We start from the raw sequence: 12,877 nt of genomic DNA, 5'->3' as shown, positions 1-12,877 counted from the left end.
TTTTTTAATCTTAATATTGATCTAGTTGACCTAATGATCATTGTTAAGTCTTTAATCAGTACGTGTTAGATCTTGATTTGGTGATAATCATGAGATCTTGATCTAAGTAATCTATAGTAATAAAACATTATCAAGTAATAGCTGTTCACAGCACAGCACATTATTATAATTTTTGAAAATAATCTTTAATCTGAAAGTTTCCATCCTCATATCATCATCACTCGATGCATCGTTGTTATGACATTAGAAAAACATGAAAGGCCATTTCTATTACTATGTTAACTGATTTTCTTAGTCGTGTGCGAGGAGGAATAATGGATAATTGATTGGGATTTACGTGACACAAAGTGATGAATATAATGCTTATTGTATATTTTTATCTGCAAGGAAGAGGACGACTTGGAGGGGAATACAAATTCGTTATGTCTTTTTGCCTCAATGGAGCATTTTTGGAGATGCCTTAGCCGTGGTGCAACATAGGTGCCATTGCTGCTCTTAATGGTCGCCCTTTGCTCTTCGATAGCTTTTCTTCGACTGCAAAACACAACAACACGCAAAGGATTACAAGATTTTATTAAACAAAGAACACATCATAGGAAAATTATAAGCCTTTTGATTTGTGGAGGCTTTAAATGAATGTAGATCATTGCTTCTATATTTTCTAAATATCCCTCTTAAGTGTGTGGTCCATCCGTTTGGCCTGACGAGTAAATGGTTTGGATGATATAACAAGTAGTTTGCACTTGTACATTTGCCACCCCATATAATCCTTATATAAAAAAAGATGCATGCTTATATAAAATGTCTCTTATATCGTTTTTTTAGGAGTGCAACTCTGGTCTGGTTGGGTCGAGTTGAAGCCAACCTGAAACTCTAAACCGTCAACCCGAACCTGAACCAACCTGACTCTCAGCCCGATAAAGGCTAACCCAACCCAAACCCAAAATTAATATCTCAACCCGAGCCCTACCCGATTTCCCAATTCGGGTCAAGTTGACCCAGTTATGGCGATATCTTCCCCCTTTAGGTTTTTCTGTTCTAGAAAAACAAAACAGAAAAAAAATAATTTTTTTTAAAATGTAGGGTTTTGATGAGGGTCGGGTCAACCCGACACCTAATCCGAACCCGAACCATTTTCGCAGAAAGCCATTTCGCGCCCGGCTTTTGCATGTGATGAGAGCCATGTCAGATGAACCAAATGAGTAAGACAAAATCTGCCAAAAAGTCAAACATGCGTGGCTATCATTACATGCGGAAGTCGGGCGAGAAATGGCATTCCGAGAATGTGGGTAGCAACTCCCAATTTAGTGAGTAAAGGAAGGGGTTTATATCAGTTACCTTTACTAGGAGGGTAAACGAGGCAGCCAAGTGTCTTTCCTCTTTGTCTTGGAAGCCCGTTTAAGGTCACTTTCTGTATTAATGTTAGAGAATATTGGATTTATTCAGATCTGACTGTTGAATTCGGTATGTGGTAGATTAGATAGATTAGCAACTAAGATAGATTTAGTAGTTGAGATTTCTATCTTTACTACTTTCCAAATTATGCTGATCTCTTGCTATATTTATCCTTTTGAGTGTTAGGACTTTTGATTAACTTGGTAAGGTAAAATACAAACTCATACAAAAATTCGGCCAAGGTAAAATGGAGTCAACTTGGGCAAAGTATAGAAACTCAGAAAGTTTTGAAATAGTATTTCTCACTGCTAATTGTCTCTCGCTGTATGCAAGCCCACCCTTCACGGATGCTTCCCATCATGGCTCACCACTCCAGCAACTGATTTCGTTGAAATAATAGTCGTGAATAATATGGACAATCTCAAACATAGGGGAAGGATGCTTATTGTCTTAGAAAGTAAAGGACAATTATTAAATGGGGAATGCTAAACTTTTTTTTGGTAGGTAAGCTGGGGTTTGATTTCATGAAAATTTCTAAGGATTCATTAGCCGATCCCAACTAGTTTGGGACAAAGGCTTAGTTGAGTTGAGTTGACTTGACTTTAAGCTGGGGTTTGATGGGCCCATGCCGGTTTATTAGATAAAGAGAAAGATGTTACATTTATGGGCACATGACACAATACCTAACTCGATACAGAACACTAAACCTAAGAGTTCAAACTGCTCAATACTCTTGAATTACTTAATCGGCCAGCTTGATGGGAGAGCATGTTAAGATCTCTAGGAGCGTCTTAGGCGATTCTTCTTTGGGACCTTCTGCCATAGTTCACATTCAGAGTCCTTGTGGTTTGTCAATAATTTGTCTTCTGAGTATATATGTGCGAGACCTGATTGGGATATGTGCGATACATTGGATTCATCCAGATTTGGGACCTCTCCCTCACTGTCTTCTAATATCGAATAGCAAGGGTTGGGTTCATCACTTGATGAGGATCGATCGGAACTTGTATAGTCAGAATCTTTGGTTCCAATGTCTTCAACTTGATCCTTGCCTAGGTCAGAGAATGTATTTTTTATGGGGACTTGGCTATGTTGGGCTTGGGACCATGCTGGTTCCGGAGTTGCCTGAAGTAGTTTTGCTACCTCTTTTCCTCTCACATGTGGGAGGGCAAGGTTTAGCTCTGAAAAACAGGTTGCCATTCATGGAGTGGTTTGGTCTCTTTGGTTTTCTCCTTTTTTTTGGGCAAGATTCAGTCGAATGACTGAAAATTTTACAAATATCGTAGGAAGGGGTCTCCATTCATATTCTACTTCTTGGATATGAGCCCCATTGGGTGTTTGAATGACGATTGGTCCTTGGAAGTTGTTGTTTGCTTCCATCTCTACACAGTCTAGCAAAATTCAATCGTGAAGCTTCTAATGTAGGTGAATCCATATATAGGGGCTTGCCCAAGTAACTTGAGATTTTGTTGAGTCCTCTTGACTCGAGAAATAGAGGAGAATGTCTGGTGTAAAAGTAAACTTAGGGGTGCCCTTGCAACAGGTGGAAGGGTCAAATAGCGTAGAAGTCAAAGAATATTCTTTGGCTTTTATGCTATTTAAATTAGCAATGCACTTTGGGGCCAATGGGGTGCCCTTTCCTCTGATTTTTGCAAGGACGCCCTTGAGTTTAACATTCCACTCTTTACATAAATGTCCATATGCAAAATATTGATCTTGTTGGTCGAGATCATCTCCGATTATCGATCATGTCATGTCCTCAACAGGGATTACTACTGCATGAAGGGTTTGGATCAAGCTAATGTCATGTGGGTGGGCATGGATTAGTCATCTCGCCCACATATCATAATATAGAACCGTAGAGCATGTTCGGCAACACTTCTCATTCTCGCCTAAAGAATCGGGCGGAAACGGAGTGATGAGAAATTTTAGAAACGGTTATTTATCGCTTCGAGAAATCCTATTTTTCAGTAGAAAAAGTAGCATAAATTTTTGGGTCACGCAGCCGAACATGATTTTTGAGATTTTTTTGGCTTTTGTCATTCTCCACCCCTAAAAAAGAGGAAAATCCCGTAAAAGAATAGTTGCCGAACACACCCTTAGTCCCTTTGTTTTGGATTTTAAGAATTGAACTTGAGCCCAAAACTGATTCTTGGCATAATTAGGCGTTCGTTCGGTTCACAAGAATCGATTTTGAACTCGAAATATTTTTGTTGGGATGTCCAAAATAGATTCCACATAGTGAACCATTTTGTTGGGATGTTCAAAATGAATTCTACATAGTGAACCAAAGGCCCAATTTTGCGAAGGAATAGATCAGGGGTAAGATGGTCATTTAATAAGAAGGGACAAGCTAGTCAATTTTTACAAAGACCGGGTATGTTTCTGGTCATCTGGTCGAACTACCTTCGGAAACTTCCGGGGTAATCTTTGGTCGGTGGGGCGCGTTCTTTCTTACGACTTTCAGATTCCGGAGAGAAAACGGGAAAAAGGAGAATTTGAATCCTGAATCCCGTGATTTCTCCTCCGTTTTCGGATTTCAAATCCACGAAATTCGATTTGTTTTTGGATTTGTGATGGGAACCCCCGAATTCCCCAACCTCGGCAAACATTGCAATGTCGAGGATTGCCATCTGATTGATTTTTTGCCATTCACATGCGATCGATGCAATCAGGTTCGATTTCCTACTCTCTTTCAAATCTCTCGTTTTCTTGTTCTTTGATTTTAATTTTTTTTTCGATTCGATAAATTCTAGACATGTAGATATAGTTCGATCGATAACGAATGTTGGATGTTGCAAAGTAGAAAAGGGGTTAGGGTTTGTTTTGGGGTGATGTGAATATGTGCAAAAGGTGTCTTTCTCGATTGATTTCTTGGAGAGAATGTGGGGTTCAATGTCTGATGATTGAGAGCATGAACTCGAAATTGGTTAAGGTGGTTTGCACACGTATTTCCAATTCATTTAGAGTTTGTTCAATATTCACATGATTGGACAATACTAGATGGTTTGCTAATAGGGTACAATTAGTGTACAATATACTTTCTACACTATTCCCTCTCCTGATCTGCCCACATGTCACTTAGTCATCATATATCTACACCCAATTACCTTTTCATATGTTGCTGATTATGACTGTTTAGCTCAGTCTTTGTCTTGGTTATTCAGTGAATTCCGTATACTTTATAATCTTTTGGATTCAACTAGTTCGGTCTTCGAAAATGAGATTGATCGTAAGTCTAGATCAAAACTATGCTGATGTTAAGATTATTGAACAATATAATACTCTTCTCTGTGCCAAGAGAGTCAACTGGATGGTTGATTATGAAAATATATTGGCTGGTCCTTATTGGTTGATTCAAAGATCATAAGCTGAAACAAATCTGAAGCAGGGGAGAGGTTTGACCCATGAGATCGTCAAAGCTATAACTTTAATAAATAGGAAAGGTGCACTACTTGTAGTCCCTTAAAAGACCCTAGTGTTTCTTTCCTTCCATAATACCCATATAGTGGCGAGAAAGCATACATTCCATAGAACTTTTCCTTTTCTCTTCCACGGAGCTCCCGACCAACTCAAGAGAAGCTCCATTAAGTTATCAGGTAAAACCGAGTTGATGCCAAATCTCATTAATATCCTATTCCAAATGTCCCTAGCCACTTTACAATGAATGAGAAGATGGTCCACATTTTCCCTGGCTTCGAGACAAAGCGTGCAATGATCAATGATAACTATCTTTCTTTTACGAAGGAAATCCACTGTCTGAATCCTCTTCCTTAATGCCGCCCATCCAAAAGTACACTCTAGGAGGAGCCTGAGTTGTCCACACTCTAGCTACCTTGGAAGACACTGGACTAGTGACTAGGCTATGATAAAAAGATATTACCGTGAAATCCCCGGATGTGTTCCAGAGCCAAACTTGTTTGTCAACCCCATCCTATTTTATGTATTCCCCTTTGAGCAACTCCAACAGATTCCTAATTGAGGCAAGTCCCCTATCAAATAAATTTCTTCTGAACTGAGGCTTCCATATGATATTTTCATTCCTTCTCTCAATATTGTCAATAAGACAATAACAAAACTCTCCTTGAACATAGCAATTACAAACAACTCCGGAGATAGCTCTTTCAAAGAATGATCCCCACACCACTTGTCGAGCCAGAACACAATTATGTCACCCTTCAAACAAATGACTGAACCTCATGATATCTTTCCAAATCGATACTCCTCGGCATTTAAAGTTATCATTGGATGCCCAATGACCTAGTAAGACAACGTATTTGCCTTTAATAACTCTACCCCACAATTGAGATCCTTCCTTGCCAAATCTCCACAGCCATTTTCCCAGCAATGCAACGTTTGTCTCCTTAATTCTAGTTTGGGGAACCTAGGGCTAACAGAAATTGGTGGTGTTCTAAGAGAGGAGTTGGGGACAGTAAAATGGGCTTTCTTGGGACCCACAGGGAATACAGACTCCAGTGAGGAGGAGGTGCGAGCAGTGCATTAGGGCATTAGACTTCTATAGAGAGATATCATGGGCAAAACGGTGGTGGAAGGTGACTCACTGAATGCCATCTGTTGGCTGATGGGTTTTCATGTGTATCTGTGGAGATTTGCACCCCTCTTTGATGAGATTCAAGATAGACTGGGAGATTCGACGATTTCATTCAGTGTTTAAAAACGCGGATGCGACACGGAATGCGGATGAAGAAAATCCTCGTCCACTCGGCGCGGACGCGGGCAAGAACGCGGTTGACGCGGCCAAGTTAGATGAGTCTTAATTTTTATAAAGCCACCCCCTTGTAGTGTAAAAGAGTAATCATAAATGCACTAGAGGTGGCTGACCCAAGGAAGAAAAGGAGGCCAGTAAATCACTTTCCTACCTCTATCAATGAACATAGACGGTGAAAAAGATATGTTGGAAATGATGTACATGGAACCACAAAATATTATGTGTGAGCTTGTGCTATAAATATCATTGGCCAAAAATAATAAACAATTAATAAAAAATTTAGGGAAATGATATATTCTCCCCTTTTCCTTCTCCGGGCCACTCCTTGTAGTGTAAAAGGATAGTCATAAATACTCTAAAAGTGGCTGGCTCAGGAAAGAAAAGGGGACAAATACACACATCCCATTATTTAATATTTAATGGATGTTAAAAATAGCAGGTAAGGGATATCATGAGACAAAACATGCCAAGTGTGCTCACTCTACTGAGGCTTACAGAGGACGACAAGGATCACATTTATTGAGGAATAAATAGCGTATAGAGGAAGGAAACAGGGAAGTGATATCTTCACTCCTTGTTTTTACTTGGGACAACCCCTTGTTTATCTTTGACTACTCTTTTACACTACTGGGTGCTGTCCCAAGTAAAAGAAGGGCAAATATATTATCTTCCATCACCAACACTTAGTTACTTTTGGGTAAATAAGAAGAGGTTTTTCCTGGCCGACGGATTTTCTGCTATGCATCCAGCTGCAGAAGGGCTTTGTGCGAGCAACCAAAGGCGTTCGAGCTTTTCATGGCGATGAAGGAGAACCACAACTCAACCCAAATTTATAGGTATTTGGTAGTTGAACAGATCTTGCTTTTTATCCATTTTAATCCTTAAATATGGGAAAAAAAGCTTGTTACGCCCGCCAGACTCGGCTCGCTCGGTCCGGACTCGCGGAGTCTGTGACTCCAAAATGCGGCTGCCGCTATTCCGAGTCGACTCAGCCGAGTTCCGAGCCGAGTCAACGAGTTTTGAAACACTGGTTTCATTACACCATGTTAGGCGTGCCGCAATGGAGAGGCTGACAGACTAGCTAAGGCGGGGGTATCCAAGGTAGGGATGCAACTCGGGCGAGCTCAACCCGAACCTGACGGGTTCAACCCGGAAAAAAGTCGGGTTGGGTTGAGTTCAGGTTGGGTTCGGGTTCGGGTTGGGTTTTCTCAACCCGGGTTGAGTTCAGGTCGGGTTCGGGTTGAGGGCTTGGGCAACCCGACCCGACCCGAGTGAACCCGACATTTTTAATAATTTTTATTTTATTTTTTAAGCTTAAAATCTCGTGTCGGGTCGGGTTGGGTTCGGGTTGGAAAAAAGGATTCCTCGGGTCGGGTCGGGTTGAACCTTGTCGGGTTGGAACTTGGGTCGGGTTCGGGTTGGCCTCAACCCGCCCCAAGTTGCACCCTTACTCCAAGGAGGGCTTGGAGATATAGTTGTCAAACTCTTACAAGTCCTACGAGTCATCTCCCGAGTCGAGTCCAGTCACTGGGCTTTCAAAGCGAGTCGCATGAGTGACTCACAGATTTTCAAACTCTTACTAGTCGTACGAGTTAACTCCCGAGTCGAGTCGCTGGGCTTTCGAGGCGAGTCGAATGGGTGACTTGCCTCTGTTGAAGACTCATCCGACTCGTCTTGTGACTCGAACGAGTCGCTGAGAGTCGATTCCAAAAAATAAGACTCTTACGAGTCGAGTTGCTGGGCTTGGGCTTTTTTGTTTTGATGGTTGAAAACTTGGAAGTTGGAACTTAGAACTTAATTATTTTTGTGCATGCAAGTTACAAGCATATAATTTTATTTTATTTTTGAAAATGAAGTTACAAGCATATAATTATTTAAATTTTTGGCTTAGTGCTTTATCTATGTGCTATTGGGTTATATTTTTTACATGCTTTCTTTTTTGATATATAATTATATTATTTTCAACTAAATTTCTATTCTTGTCAAAAACTCTTATGAGTCACGAGTCGAGTCGAGTCAATGAGTTATAAAATTAAGAAATCGAGTCACGGGTTGACAACTATGCTTGGAGATGTTTGACTTCCTCCCTCCTTGAGCCTTTTGTTGTCCATCTTTTTGGGAAGGTTTTTTCTTCTCTTCTGTGTATTCTTGTATCTTCTCTTTCTTTGTATTGACCATCTCGGTCCTCTTTCCTTTTCAATGAAGGTTGTTGCCATTCAAAAAAACAAAAGGTATCACGTATATGCTTCAGCTATGAAGCTCACATTCATGTTTCGGTTTTAATAAGAATTATAAGGTTGCGCCCAAGTTCATGTGCAGCTTTTTAGGTAGCTAAGGCGGGGGTCTCCAAGTAGGGGTGCAACTCGGGCGTGCTCAACCCAAACCTGACGGGTTCAACCCGGAAAAAAGTCGGGTTGGGTTCGGGTTCGGGTTGGGTTTTCTCAACCCGGGTTGAGTTCGGGTCGGGTTCGGGTTGAGGGCTTGTGCAGCCCGACCGGAGTGAACCCGACATTTTTAATAATTTTTTATTTTTATTTTTTAAGCTTAAAATCTCGGGTTGGGTCGGGTTGAACTCGGGTCGGGTTGGAAAAAAGGATTCCTCGAGACAGGTCGGGTTGGGTCAGGTCGGGTCGGGTCGGGTTCGGGTTGGCCTCAACCCGACCCAACCCGCCCCGAGTTGCCCCCTTACTCCAAGGAGGACTTGGAGATATAGTTGTCAAACTCTTACAAGTCTTACGAGTCATCTCCCGAGTCGAGTCCAGTCACTAGGCTTTCAAGGCGAGTCGCATGGGTGACTTGCAGATTTTCAAACTCTTACTAGTCGTACGAGTCAACTCCCGAGTCGAGTCACTGGGTTTTCGAGGCGAGTCGAATGGGTGACTTGCCTCTGTTGAAGACTCATCCGACTCGTCTTGTGACTCGAACGAGTCGCTGAGAGTCGATTCCAAAAAATAAGACTCTTACGAGTCAAGTTGCTGGGCTTGGGCTTTTTTGTTTTGATGCTTGAAAACTTGGAACTTAGAACTTAATTATTTTTGTGCATGCAAGTTACAAGCATATAATTTTTTTTTTTTTTTTTGAAAATGAAGTTACAAGCATATAATTATTTATATTTTTGGCTTAGTGCTTTATCTATGTTCGATTAGGTTATATTTTTTACATGCTTCCTCTTTTGATATATAATTATATTATTTTCAACTAAATTTCTATTCTTGTTAAAAACTCTTACGAGTCACGAGTCGAGTCGAGTCAATGAGTCATAAAATTATGAAATCGAATGACGGGTTGACAACTAAGGTTGGAGATGTTTGACTTCCTCTTCAGGCCCATCCTTTTGTTCTCCATCTTTTTGGGAAGGTTTTTTCTTTTCTTCTGTGTATTCTTGTATCTTCTCTTTCTTTGTATTGACCATCTCGGTCCTCTTTCCTTTTCAATGAAGGTTGTTGCCATTCAAAAAAACAAAGGTATCACGTATATGCTTCAGCTATGAAGCTCACATTCATGTTTCAGTTTTAATAAGAATTATAAGGTTGCGCCCAAGTTCATGTGCAGCTTTTTAGGTACATGCTCTAGTTCATGTGCTTTTATGTATTCCATGCAACTCTCTTGCCTGGTGGCTAGTGGGAGGCCACATGTTTTCTGTGAAGCTGTATCTAGATCCTATTCATCTGAGTGCCAGTGGGCCACCTATAGAAATGGTTGTGGATTCACTATCTGAAATATGTATCTAGCCATGTTGATTGACGACTTTATGTCTCCTTACATTGGGATGTATATAATCGTGTTTAGGGATTTTGTTCTGCTATCTTGATTGATCTTTCTGGGTTCTCCCGAAAGCTGATATGCTTGGCAATTAATGCCTTTTGATCAATTTTTCCATTGTAACATGTGATCACATTTATAATTTAAATTATTATCGACTATTCTCTTTACTTTTCATTAAGTTCTATGTATCAATAAACAACCCACCTCCCATTTTCTATAAGGCCACCAGTGGCCTGTAAAGCTGTTAAACATCTCTCATTGGCTGCGAGGGACAATGATCTCCATTCCCAACACTTTAAATAGCCTCCAACTGGTCTGGATACTGTACACTAAAAATTCTGGTTTGGGAGAATGCAGACCCCCCAAACTAGTCCCAGGAATGAGTTAATGTAAATCATCTTCTTGCTGTTTCACGCTAAATATGAACTAATGGATTTCAAGTGTAGACTTTGTCCTTTACTCTTGCTTTGTGAAATTTAGCAAAATTTACCATTCTAGATTAATTCCTACTTATTCTTTTGTACATTTTTTTTATTTCGCTGCAAATTATTGTCGTTCTTAGCAACACCATGTCATTTTTATGATCTTTTGCTTATGGAATCATGGGAAATGTCACACAGGTTTTCTGTTTAGAGCATAGAAGTTACACTACACATCGATGTCCAAACGCCAACCAACAAGATGTCACTGTGCTAGTCTGCCCACTCTGTGCTAAAGGAGTCCGCCTAATTCCCAGTGAAGACCCAAACATAACTTGGGAAACACATGTAAACACCGACTGCGACCCATCAAACTACCAGAGGGCAACAAAGAAAAAGCGCTGTCCTGCTCCTGGCTGTAAAGAAACTCTAACATTCTCAAACACTATTAAATGCAGAGACTGCACCCTGGAGCACTGCTTGAAGCATCGGTTTGGGCCCGACCACAAGTGTCTAGGACCCAGGAAAGCGGATCCCGGATTTCCATTTATGGGCCTTTTCAGGAGGACTGAGAAAGGTGAACCAAGAACAACCAACAGTCAAGCTACATCACCACGCTGGGCCACGAGCTTTCTCAATGCGGCTTCTAGTTTTCGGGCTTCGGCTGAAGCAGGCATGACAAAGTTGAGTGTTGCAACTAACCAAGCATTGCAGAAGGCAAGAGATGGGATGGGACAGAGCAGTAGTGGCGGCGAAGTGGAAGTGTGTGTTCAGTGTCAAGAAAGGTTCTCCTCTGTTGGTGCACTGATAGAGCATGTGGAGAGAGTTCATGAAGGAGGTGGTCGAGTTGGTAATAAGGTTACAATAGATGTGTGTCCCAAGTGCAGTAGAGGATTTCTAGATCCTGTTTCTTTGGTGGAGCATGTGGAGAGGGACCATGGAGGGACTTCAGTTGCTTAGAGGTATGACAGCTGTCTTCATATTTTCTTAGCCATCCTTACAAAAATCCTTCTTGTTTTTTTGCACCCTGTGAGAGACGAGCCTTTGCAAATAGGCTTGAGTACTAGTTTCTTTCACTATATGGAGGTAACACCCTTCCTTTTGTTGGCAGTGGTGAAAATTTCGTGATCCTTTGCGAATAGGCTTGAATACTTGGTTCTTTCACTATATGGAGGTGACACCCTTGTGTTGGCAGTGGTGAAATTTTCTGGCCATGATACAAGTTGTTTTCTCAAAAATATCAAAGATTTTCACAACTTGTATTATAATTTATGAGGATTTGGAAGGTATCCGTTTTGTTTGTCGATTACTTCCGACAATGATGTCTTAAGAGGCACATTGTAGTATGTTATGGTTATGGTGAAAGCCTTCAAATGCTTGGGCGAATTCGTTTGGATGATGGTATATCTGTAAGAGGCACTCTGTAGTTTATATGGTAATGGCAGAAAAACCTCAACTTGCAAAAATTTCTGCTTATTTTCAGAGACACTCATATTTTCTTAAACCAAACCGACTCATCATCGGCATTTGCATTTTCCAAAATCCAAATTACATGATACTTATTGTTTCTCTACTGGATGTATTATGGTGCGCATTGGAAGTTCTTGTTGTTTTACCTATGAAAATTTGATTAACTGCCAAGGCCCTGTTTGTTTTGGATTTTGAGAACTGATTGCGAGTCCAAAATTGATTATTGGACTCTAAAATTAAACGAAAATTTGAGTCGAATAATCAGTTTTGGACTCAATAAATGTAAATTTATGTAGCTAATAAAAAAAAATGTAAATTTGAGTCCAATAATCAGTTTTCAAATCAATAAATGTAGAGTTGAGTCCAATAATCAGTTTTGAACTCAATAAACGTTGTTAGATACTTGACCTATACGCCGAAAGCCCCATGACCGATGGAACGTTTTCGGCTAGGCTCTTTAAACCTGTCCTATACCAAGCTGGGTCCCGCCTAGTCTTGTACCTAGACAGGCTCCCTCTTAAGACTGTGACACTCGGTGACAAATTTCACTATGGCCTTATTTTTAGGTAGCCATTTCCACAAGTTGCCCCTTCCGCAACTGCCGCAACGGCCCACTCTGAGGTGACTTTAGTTTTTCCTTTCCAAGTAGTCCTCTCCATAGGTTGCCCCTTCTATGACTCAAACACGTGACGAGGTGACTACTCTAATAACAAATGTTAGGTCTCTAACCAGTGCACCAAAAGCCCCACTACTGATGGAACATGTTAGGCTGGGCAATTAAAACCTGTCCCATACCAGGCTAGGTCTCACCTAGTCCCGTACCAAGAGAGGCCCCACTTGTGACTGTAACACATGTTTCACAAGATTTAATGGCAATGTGTTGATGTCTGGTGACTTTTAGGGTGTGTTCTGTAATAATTCTTCTTCTCCTGGAAGAAAGGGATGGAAATGGGAGAATCGGAATCATCTGAAGCGACTCATACAAGCTTTGAAAATTTGATTCTCCCATACTATTTTGATGGGATATGGAGAAGTCAGGCTTTGCCGGTCGTGTTTGACCCGGATGCCATTTTTCTTTTATTTTTCTCATTCTCCACAC

General features: G+C 40.8%; 1 protein-coding gene across 1 annotated transcript; it reads left to right on the top strand.

Moving 5' to 3' along the window:
- The first annotated feature begins 3,798 nt into the window (after positions 1–3,798).
- LOC143860410 (zinc finger (C2H2 type, AN1-like) family protein) lies at positions 3,799–11,774 on the top strand. The gene is made up of 3 exons (XM_077371023.1): positions 3,799–4,070; positions 10,510–11,270; positions 11,420–11,774. Exons 1-2 carry the CDS (start codon positions 3,972–3,974, stop codon positions 11,266–11,268), a joined length of 858 nt encoding a protein of 285 aa, XP_077227138.1. The 5' UTR covers positions 3,799–3,971; the 3' UTR covers positions 11,269–11,270; positions 11,420–11,774.
- Positions 11,775–12,877: the final 1,103 nt, after the last annotated feature.

This window comes from Tasmannia lanceolata, unplaced genomic scaffold, assembly GCF_043159265.1.
Source record: "Tasmannia lanceolata isolate RefF3 unplaced genomic scaffold, GAP_Taslan_0.1 ptg000003l, whole genome shotgun sequence".
NCBI lineage: Eukaryota > Viridiplantae > Streptophyta > Magnoliopsida > Canellales > Winteraceae > Tasmannia > Tasmannia lanceolata.
Note: the sequence above shows the minus strand (reverse complement) of the source record. Positions and strands in the feature narration are given on the sequence as shown.

Bases quoted from the DNA above. Each gene is read 5' to 3' on its own strand.
- LOC143860410 (XM_077371023.1), top strand. From the start codon at position 3,972: ATGGGAACCCCCGAATTCCCCAACCTCGGCAAACATTGCAATGTCGAG. The intron at 4,071-10,509 runs GTTCGATTTCCT...AATGTCACACAG, and splicing joins CATGCGATCGATGCAATCAG to GTTTTCTGTTTAGAGCATAG.